Source organism: Conger conger, chromosome 3 (assembly GCF_963514075.1).
Source record: "Conger conger chromosome 3, fConCon1.1, whole genome shotgun sequence".
Taxonomy (NCBI): domain Eukaryota; kingdom Metazoa; phylum Chordata; class Actinopteri; order Anguilliformes; family Congridae; genus Conger; species Conger conger.
Genome location: NC_083762.1, coordinates 64,150,077 through 64,160,229, shown reverse-complemented (window position 1 = coordinate 64,160,229; position 10,153 = coordinate 64,150,077). Strand labels below are relative to the sequence as shown.

The 10,153-nt window shown below is 43.5% G+C and overlaps 1 protein-coding gene across 1 annotated transcript; it reads right to left on the bottom strand.

Moving 5' to 3' along the window:
* Nucleotides 1-1,084: 1,084 nt before the first annotated feature.
* On the bottom strand, nt 1,085-9,856 carry LOC133123956 (four and a half LIM domains protein 2-like). The gene is made up of 6 exons (XM_061234702.1): nt 9,715-9,856; nt 8,503-8,691; nt 5,644-5,818; nt 4,181-4,350; nt 3,208-3,394; nt 1,085-1,678 (listed from the first exon to the last, which is right to left on the bottom strand). Exons 2-6 carry the CDS (start codon nt 8,656-8,658, stop codon nt 1,527-1,529), a joined length of 840 nt encoding a protein of 279 aa, XP_061090686.1. The 5' UTR covers nt 8,659-8,691; nt 9,715-9,856; the 3' UTR covers nt 1,085-1,526.
* Nucleotides 9,857-10,153: the final 297 nt, after the last annotated feature.

Genomic DNA, 10,153 nt, shown 5'->3' with positions numbered 1-10,153 from the left:
TCACATTTTGAATGTTGTTACCAGGGGTCAGCAACAAACGCCATATGGAAAAAATACAGGCCTGCATTTTATTTACTTTAACTTAGAATAGTTATCATTTGCCTCATGCGTTAATAATTAGCTGATAACGTTGCAGAAACAAATATCCGAATTGAGGAAGCATACCTGTCAACAATACACATTTTGAAGCTGTTGAAGGAGTACTGGAACTTGGGAAATTCCATTATGGGAGGTTTCACTCCCTGGCGGTCAAGGTGAGGATCGAGCATAATCCATGTGTCTGTCTGACACTAAAAGAGGTGACGTTGTCCCATAGAGCTCCAATAAATGTGTATTACCCTGCCTTGGCTGGACACCTTTGGTCTTCGGCTCTGTGGTCAGTGCATTTTCTTGTTGAGCAGTGCAGTGCAATGAAAGTTGTGGTTTGAAACCAACTTTAATCCATAATTCAGGATTATCAGTATTCCTGAAACTCCATTTGTTAATTTCCTTTTTTTTCTCATTGTAACTCTAAGCATCGCTGAGATATCTGTAAATTTAGAAACCAAAGATATTAAAATTATTGGATTTTCTCAGTGAAGCCCCTAGAGGGTGCCAGAGACCAATTTTACAAACCAGGACAATTTAAGAAAACAGAAATTCTTTAGGTTAAATTAAGCATTGAAAGGTATTCACTGTTGACATCCGGTAAAAAAATCCCTGGTGTAAATACAGCTATGACCAGTTGAAATACCTGCTACCAGCTGTTTAAAAATAGCTTAAGCTGGTAAAATCATGTGTGTGGAGATAACTTTTCAACCAGCTATCAGCTGTTTCAAAACGTTTTTCAGCAGGGAAGGGTACAACAACAGAGCCATACCTGTCTTTTTTGTTGTAGCTCAGGTGTACAATTGGGATATATTTGGTGGCATATTGGCACTGTACCCTTTTACATGATTAACCGCAGTAGGTAAAAAACTGAAATGACTTGTCGAATTTGACAAAAAAAAGGCATTTGCTACGTAACTCATTTTAAATGCATGGAACATGCCATATTTATACATTTTAAATAATGATAAAAGTAAAGGTAACACAACAGTCAGTGGCCTTTTGAGAAGAGTTTATTGTTAATTTTGATATTTTAAATATAGATCATTCTGTTACCTCTTATGATGTTAGTCATAATGTGAGTTAGTTCCCATAATATGATGTATAATAATACTGATGTAAAAGTGTGAAAATATGAGCCTTTTTTCTTCATAAATGTTACCCTGAACATTTTACTTGTTAAAGCTATTACATTCCATCTTCCCATACATTTTATTTAATATCTTTGATTCAAGATTAATATCACAAATAGCCATGCATGCAGACAGCCATCAGCACTGAAGCTTCATAAGGAACCTCTTTCTTAAAAAGTGATACATGGTTCACTGCTGTAATATAATTGGTTAGTGAGAGCAGCGTGCTAGTATTGGCTTTGTTCTCTGCAAATCCATCCATGCAAATCGGTTCTCTCAGTTGCTTCTGGACAGGGATAGTTTTCCTTATATGTCTTTCCCACATTCAGGACACAGGATGTCATCCCTGTCAGTCAGGAAGCCACGGCCAATCAGGGACAGGTCACACTTCTTGCAGTTGAAGCAGTCGTTGTGCCACTGTCGCTCCTCGAACGAGATGTACTTGCTCCCACCCAGTCCTGCGGGAGGCGCAAATTAGGAAGATAAATCATTGAGCACCACGACCACAGGACGTAATAAGAGAGGTTTAATGAACTCTGTTATGGCTGGACCTACAGCAGGCATGGTTCTAGCCTTTCTGCCACCCTAGGTGAGATTGTGGAATATGGGGGAATGGGTGACGCCCCAACTCTCACACCGCTGACGTTCACGGACACAACACACAGATTTTTATTTAATTTTTTCCCATTTTTTTGCGGCCCTCAGACAAATGATTCCCTCGGTGACTGTCCTTGTCGCCCATGCCTAAGACCAGCCCTGAGTTACAGTAAGCTGTTAGTCATGCAGTGGAGGCAGGATGTTTTCAAGACCAGACTAGATACTATTTCGTTTTTAGGCAAACTAAAGTAGGTAGCTACACTTTAGTGGTAGGAAAAGGCTAGCATTGTTTTCGCTGAATGGCCTGTTCTCTTCATTATGTTAAGTCATGTTATATTATGTTATTGACTAATTCTATTGATGAATAAATCATCTTCTTCTCCACAGCATGGGCACAGTGATTGGTTCAACTGTGTGAGTGACAGATACAGAACAGCTCTTTTATGGTGTGATGAAATCTCACTCCCCCATCATTAGTGTTACGGGCTTAACATAATGAACCATATCTAGTCATTGTCATCAGTATTTTCTTTTTTTTATTCAAGAATTGTTTTTGGAGAAATGTGTAGGACATACTTCCTACGGAGCAAGGCAGAAGACTCATGATCTCTCTAGCATGGTTTGAAATCTCAGATAAGGGGCTCAGGCTTTGTCCCGGGGCCTGAATTATGAATTCATTCTGAATATGAGAGAACCTGGATAAGGTTTATTGCTTAGCACATAAATACAAATCCCTTGGGTTTTAAGGTGCGCACGGAGACTTACTCCACACAAATCTCACCATAGATACGACAGCTCCTTCTTTTGCTGAATTGCAAAAAGATTTCATTTTTGATATTTTGATACACCATCCATGGATCAGCCCTACCATATTTCATTAGGATACTTTATAGCTTTCTTTCTTTGCCACGATATCAGGAAGAATAAAGTTCTTAATTTTTAATATTCCTCTGGCAAACCCAGATTCGCAGGTAAGTCCCGAACCTCATGGTTCAAGGCTAGCAAGCGAAGATGAAATCTATTTCATTGTATAGAGCTTTAAAGGACACGCCAGGAACTCTGCATGCAGACCACTTCTGCTGCTGAAGGTGACGGTATGGGAAACTGTGGAGGCTGATAGAAACTGATAGGCAGTTTGGGCAACTCCGCTCAGAGAATCTCATTGGTTCCACTTCACTGAGCAACACTACTGGTTAGAAAGTTTGAAATTAAATGTTTTAGTTTTTTTTCGAAAGTAAGAAATCATAGTTATAAAAACATCTAAAGAGAAGATATGATTACAGCAATGATTATGAAAGAGTGCTTACAGTGCCAAGAGAGCCGCGAGGGGGGCAAGGGGGGGGGGCGTTCATTACTATTGGGAGGTGCAGTGAGGGGGTCGCGGCCTTACCGCTGATGGGGGAGGAGCAGGAGGTGCACTTCTTGGAGTACAGGTTGCAGAAGCAGTTGAGGCAGTAGACAAAGTCATCGCGGGAGGTGAAGCGCTGGCCAGACAGCTGCTGCTTGCAGCCGGTGCAGACGAAGCACTCCTTGTGCCAGGGCTTCTCATGGTAGGTCACTCCCCCGGTGGTGATGGGCTACAAGGGAGAGGTATTTTTCTTTACTACATTATTTATTTACTTCAAATAAATATGGCATATCCCTCCCTATATTTCGAAGCAGACTAAAAACACGCATTTTCAGCCTATACCTTAGTCCTCCTGATTTTACCCCCCTTCCCTTCTGTTATCCCTCTTGTACACCCTATATAAGAAAAAAAATGCACTTAATTAGAACTGCTCTTCGTGTGTGTTTTGCTACCTATGGATTTGATGTTTTTAACCTGTTGAAGGACCTGTGTACTTGTAAGTCGCTTTGGATTATAAGCATCTGCTAAATGACTAAAATGTAAATGTAAAACATGTCATTTCGAAAGACTTTCACATACTAATACAGCTGGATATTTAACTGAGGTAACTGAGTAAACGTTTCAGGCTCAAGGGTAAAATGGCACAGTCTCACATGGATTTTGAACCTGCAACTTCTTTAGTTACAGGCTCGGTCCTTTAGCAACTGCATGACACATCCAAACTCATAATACACACTGCAATTTCACTTTCTAATATCCTGCAAACACACGTGTCATATAGCTCTTCTTTATAACTCCCTTGGTAACATCAGTATGTACATGTACATGCTGCTGCCTATTGTCTAGCAGACCTTAAGTCCCGCATTGAGACAGTGGTGAGAACTATATAACACATTCACATTATTTACTGCTGCCTGGAGCTTCTGTTCCAATGCTGGTCCAAGGTAGAAAATGTATGTTGAAAATCTGTCAGCGCAAAGGGGATGCCATTTTGCATGTGGTCAGAACAGCTCACCTTCTTGCAGTCCACACAGTGCATGGCAAACTGCTTCTCATAGCACGGCACGCAGTAGTTGGAATTGTCCTTGGGGATGAAACTCTTGGTGCCGATTGGCTGCTGACAGCGCTGGCAGCTGAAGCAGGTCTCATGCCAGCTGTTTCCCTTGTGCTCCATCTTCCTGGAGCCTTCCGTAACGGATGGAGGGAGGGAGGGAGCAGGAGGGGGACGTTTAAAGGTTGGTTTCGGCGGAATGAGAAGAAAGGATTAACAAAGAGAAAGAGATAAAAGGCGTAGAGATCACATCACTCCCGTCACAACAACTTCCACTTGATGCATAATGGCTCTGCTAATTCGGCCAGTGGAAGGAGAGGAGGAATGCTCTTTCTGTAAATAAACTTGATATGTTCCAGAACATTCTGTAGCTGCACACAGTGATAAACTGAAAATTTCACTTTTCATGTTGCTACTGTACACAGAGTTGCATTAATTAATGCAAAAGCTTTGTAATTCACCCTGGATAGAGGGTGTTTTTCAAGCAAATACATATTGTCACATGATATGACATCAACTTTAAACAAAGACAAAACTGTTGAAACGGAAATAATATATCAATATCACAGTGTTCACCATACATTTTAGCATGAATACACAACACACCTCACTGTCTAGGCACAAATTAGATACTGTAAGTTCAGTTTCCAAACATAGACAGTTGTTTCTTGTTGGAGTTATTAAGTTAAAGAGTATCAACCATCGTACAGTATACAGCATACATTTTACTTCAGGTAGACATAGGAGGAAAGAGGAGGGTAGAGATGGTGAGATAGAGAAGGGAAGGATTTCTCCAAACTTAATCACTCTGCTCAAAATATCAGAAGACCAGATTAAATCAAGATGCAGTCTTGCGAGCCATGCAATAATCAATTTATTCAGTAAAATAAGGAATATGATTGCCTTTATCCTACTTACTGCTTTATTTTATTGCTTGATCTGATCTTGCTTAATTTAATAATTTCACATTTGTCCATTACTAAATTCCATGTTATCATCGTTGACAAATGAATTAATGTAATCTTCATTTCCCTCCAGGGAATATGTTTTATTCAATTACCTGGGCATGAAGATGAAATGAATAAAGACTGACAACTCAAACATTCAAAATTCGGTATAAGATTGGATAACATATTTGAAAAAGAATATAACCACAACAAATTCTATTATCCATACAAAAATAATGTTTTGAATATTCATCAATTCTTCTGTAATGCAATTGATTGATGAGCTGGATACAGTAAGCATTGTTTATGGCCTTTTATGACTAGACCCTAACGGTGGTTTGCGCTCCACAAACAATGGATGAGAACGGTAGTCATTATACAGAAATAATGACAACCCATGAGAATTGAGCATCCAGCAAAGCTGTGCTGTACTCTGTATATCTATCCACCCCTTGCTCATTGATACCTGGCTTCACCCACCTGGCATGATGGTCTTCTTGCAGTCCTGGCACTTGGAGGAGTACTCGTTGGAGTAGCACTCAGTGCACAGGAGCTGGTCATCCTTGGTGGAGAAGGGCTTGTCCACCAGGGAGTGCTGGCATGTGAAGCAATGGAAGCAGTCCTCGTGCCAGTGGCGGTCCTTGTAGGACAGGTCCTGTTAGAGGGGAGAGAGCCAGCAGGAGCCGTTACGGTCAGGCTCCTTTGACCGCTTGCGACCGTAAAGGTACCGGGGCGAGGGAGTGGGGGGCCAAAGGAGTGTCGGGGCAAGTGTGAGACACAGCAAACCTCAAAAACGTTTTGTGAAAAAAAAGGGGCTTGGAGAAGCAGAGTGCACTGTAACATATGGCTGTCTTAAGAATAATTTTTAGTCTTGCAATCAGACTTATCTCTCAAGAAGAAAATATTAGCTTGTTTTGTAAGTTACTGCTTGCTTGACAAGTGAAATTTTCTCACCCCATTGGCAAATCCTGAAATTAGACAAACCTTCTCACCGTTTTTTGTCTCATTTAGCAAAAAAGTAAGTAATCCGATTTTAAATCTAAATATAAGACAGATATTTGTTAAGAGTGTATCTTGCTGCCATGATGGTGATTGGGGAAAAAGTCCTGCTCGCGACTGCACAACCGCCCCTCCTGAATGTTGAATCTTGGGTATTTTTATGTCACGCTCTGCCTTCTATATTACCACAGCTTCTATTCCAGCTCCTGCTTCCAAATTGCCTTGAGGTGCCAGAGGTGCTGACGGCACGGTATGAATTACTTTTTTGTATCACATCCCATTGAATATCAGTCAACGGTGACACCGCACCTTTGGGCAGAGAGTCGACGACTCTCAGTTCCACTCGGTCCTCCTCGCCTTGAGCTGCGGCTCCGCTTGCGATACGGTCAAGGCGCATGGCGGTTAATTATCCTCCACTTCAGATTAATAAGAGCAAGCTGAGCTCTTATTAAAACCCGTGACCCCGCAGGCAGCGAGGTGACGGTCATCCTTTCGACGGGGAGCGCCGTCGGCGCGCGGGGGGCGGGGGTTCGGGGGTTCGGGGGCCGCAGACGTGACCCGCCGTCGCGCCGGGCCCCCGGGCGTTCCTGGCAGGGCCGCGATCCGAACCTCATCACGCGGGCCTAATGACCGTGTAATGCGCCGCTAACCGCCGCAGCGTCAGAGGGGCCCGGGCTAAATGAGAAGCAGCCGACCCGCGGCTGGCAAGCCGGGCCGTGCGGGGAGGCGGCGGGATGGAGCTCATTACCGGCGCATTCCGCCGGCCTCCGAGGAGTCTTTAGTCAGATGGCGGTGTCGCTCCATCAACATCGAACGTGATTGCTATAAGTTTGTCCCCCAAGGGCGGCCCGCGGCGAACCTCCGCCCCCCGCTATCTCCTGAAAACAAATTCACTTTCCTGTGCCTTTCAGGAAACGGCGACAGCGCTTTCTAAAACCGTATCAGCCGTGTCCCTCATTTCAGTGGGCCCAGCCGCACACTGCTGCGTATCCGGTACCTTTGATACGTTCAACACAAATGGGTTTTTTTTTGAGAACCGTTTAACTGCGTCTCTTAATCCTTCCATCGCAGCCGCCGCTCCCGTGTTTGGCCCGGATTCAAACGAATCGGGTTTTTTTGCAGCGTGGTAATTCATTAGCGAGTAATTTCATGCACCAGGAGTTACTCCCTCTTTTTTTTTTTTGTAACTCCCCCCTCGGAGGAGTCCCCGGGGAAATCTGGCAGCTCTGAGGAGTGTGATAATAACAGCGAAATATGTCTGTCGCGGATCGACTCATCCCCCGACCCCCTGAGGGGCCGGACCCCTGCCGGGATCATCAGCGAGGCGGGCAGGAGCAGTCATTCCCACACCAATCACCACGTCTGGAGCTTCTGTCACCATCGCACCTCTGTTCATTTCCAGGGCCTGACGTGACCGGGGTTCGTTTCCCCGACCGTCAGCCACCCCCCTTCCGCTCGTAGCAGCGCTTCACCATCGCGCGAAAGCATTAACGTACGGAAAACATTCCCTGTCCCTCACGCCTGATTTATTATGTAGCCTAACATATGTAAAAGTGTTTTTGAACATGTCAAAACAGTTTTGTGTAACTACTGCCATGCACTCTCAGAAAGAAATGGTTCCAGAAGGAACCCTGTGCTTCCATAGAAGAAGCCTATCTAGTTCATGGGTTCTTTGTGAGGAGCAAGATGGTTCTTTGTCTGGGAGCTTTCACACTTCACACCTATGATAAAGGGTTCCATAAAGAACTATAAAGGGAGTGCATCATAGATATCAATCTAGTGATAGTGATATCAAAGTTTTCGAAATTTTGGTCATGCCACCCACCTATGTCTTGAACCTTCTTCAGTGGGTTCTGAGCCACGTTTTTGGAACTGTTGACATAGAGAGCCCACATTTTGCCCTACAGGAAGCCACCACATTGGCTCTAACCATAACCCTCCATTCCAGAGTACTGGCAGATGAGGCGGGTGGCTCAACGCTGGCTCAAACTTAGCTGGTTTAGCATATTTTGGCAGGTGACAAACATAAACAGGATGAAATATTATGCCTTACTATAAATAATATTTTATAATTGCATTTCTTCAAGTTTTGACTATAGTATCAATAAATAAACAAAAATATTCCCTCCTGAGAATGTTTTTTCTCACAGTTATGGTTTGATCTAGTCAAACTGTTTTTGTGGAAAAAAGAAAGTTTTTGTTTTCTTCACAAGAATTCAGAGTGTGGAAATTTAGGATGACATTTGGCTGAATGTCGGCCAGACTATGTGTAAAACAGGAAGCAGGGCAGAGGGAGATGAAAAACATCTGGCAGCAGTGGCTGATAGGAGGCGGGCTCACCCTGAAGTTGCAGCCAATGGGCTTCTTGCATTCCTCACAGGTGTTGGAGTAGAGGCTCTCGTAGCACTTTACACAGTATGGATTCTCCTCTCTCAGTATGTACTTCTTCCCAAAAAGGGACTCCTTGCAGTAGTGGCAGTCGTACCGTTCTGCCATTCTGGCTCTTGGAAAAATTTTTTTGACTCACACCTGTGAGAAAAAGGAAAAAAAAAACTTCAAAGAACTTGCACATTTTTAATTTTCCCTACCTCACTATTAATAACGTCACATACGGGATAATGGCTTTGCACATTCATTAACCCAAGAGCTCTGGGGAAATCTTCACACAGCACTTTATTGCTCGATTCAGTTATTGTCCAATGAGCATGACTCAATGTGTTTACTTTTATTAAATCCCACATTGCAAATGCAAATTTCTGTGCCTTGTAAAATAGCACTCTATAACAATGTCATTATCTATTCAACTATCTATATAGTTATTAAATTACTTTTTCGTTTCTGGTCCAGAAAAAGCGCTAGATGACAAGATGACATTTTCTATGACATATAGAGGTGGAAGAGAACTAGTGAGAAACCCATTTATAGTTAACATTTATCACAGTTTTGCAAATAAAAAAACTGATAAATGAGGAAAAATGTCAAATGTAATGAAAAGCTTGTCTTATATGTCTGAAAAATAATCCAGACAATTATTACAGTATTAGTACATGATTACTAAAGTCTCTATCGACTAAAAAAAACTGCAAAGCAGGCAAAAGTACTCAAATCCTGATTTTCTTTTTTTTTTGGAGTAAAGACTTTCTGACAATGTAATATTCTTATGTAAATCACCAGTCCTTGTGGGCCGATCACATTGTTGTGGTGTCTGTCTAATCACACACACACAGACACACATACTTTATCTTTCATCACTGTAGCTTTGAAAACATCCTACGAAGCTCCAGGATCTCTCGGGCATTAACATAACTGCTGAAGGCTCTCCACCTGACCAATCGGCAGCAATGTCGGCCGCCTCAGCCGCCGGACGAACGCTTACATTCGCCACACCGACGAGAGATGAAAGGCACGCATTCTGCGACGGCGTCTAAACCAATGACGCGTTCGCTCAGCTACGCGTAGCCATGTAACCGTAGCTAAAACAGAAGCGGAAGGTGACGGAATATTCTAAAAGGAGGAGAAGGCGACGGCATGCCGTTATCGCGGGCTACTCACGCAGCTGTGCAGCTGTCCTGCGTCTCCCTGCCTGCTAAGCCCCGGCGGTGGCTCCCGAGAGCCCGACCTGGCGGGTGACAGGGCCCCCTGTGAGTGTCCCCTCTCGCCCTGTCCCCAGCTCAGGGACAGCCGCTCCGTAGACTGCCGTCTTCTCACTGAGCAGAGCCAGGGCAGCCCGGGCGCTTAGTATCCCCTCCATGCCTTTACCATATAAGGAGGCAAAAGAGCTAGGAAACTTCTTTTTTTCCCCCTTGTCCTCTCTCTCTCTCTCTTCCTCTCTCACTCTCTCCCTCTCTCCGCTGTGTCAGCCAGCGTGCTCCAGTTTTCTCATTCTTGCTTTGTCATTGTTCCAAATCAACAAATGACTTCCTGTACTGTTTTCTTCACACTTCTACCATTTTTCTCCCTACTGCGTATTCTCTTTCTGCCTTTAGCATTA

What these genes read in the sequence shown, in the direction of transcription:
- LOC133123956 (XM_061234702.1), bottom strand. Translation starts at nt 8,658, where the DNA reads ATGGCAGAACGGTACGACTGCCACTACTGCAAGGAGTCCCTTTTTGGG. An exon ending in CAAGAAGACCATCATGCCAG is followed by an intron (nt 4,351 to 5,643) that starts GTGGGTGAAGCC and finishes CCGTTACGGAAG; the next exon opens with GCTCCAGGAAGATGGAGCAC. An exon ending in ACTGTGTGGACTGCAAGAAG is followed by an intron (nt 3,395 to 4,180) that starts GTGAGCTGTTCT and finishes TCTCCCTTGTAG; the next exon opens with CCCATCACCACCGGGGGAGT.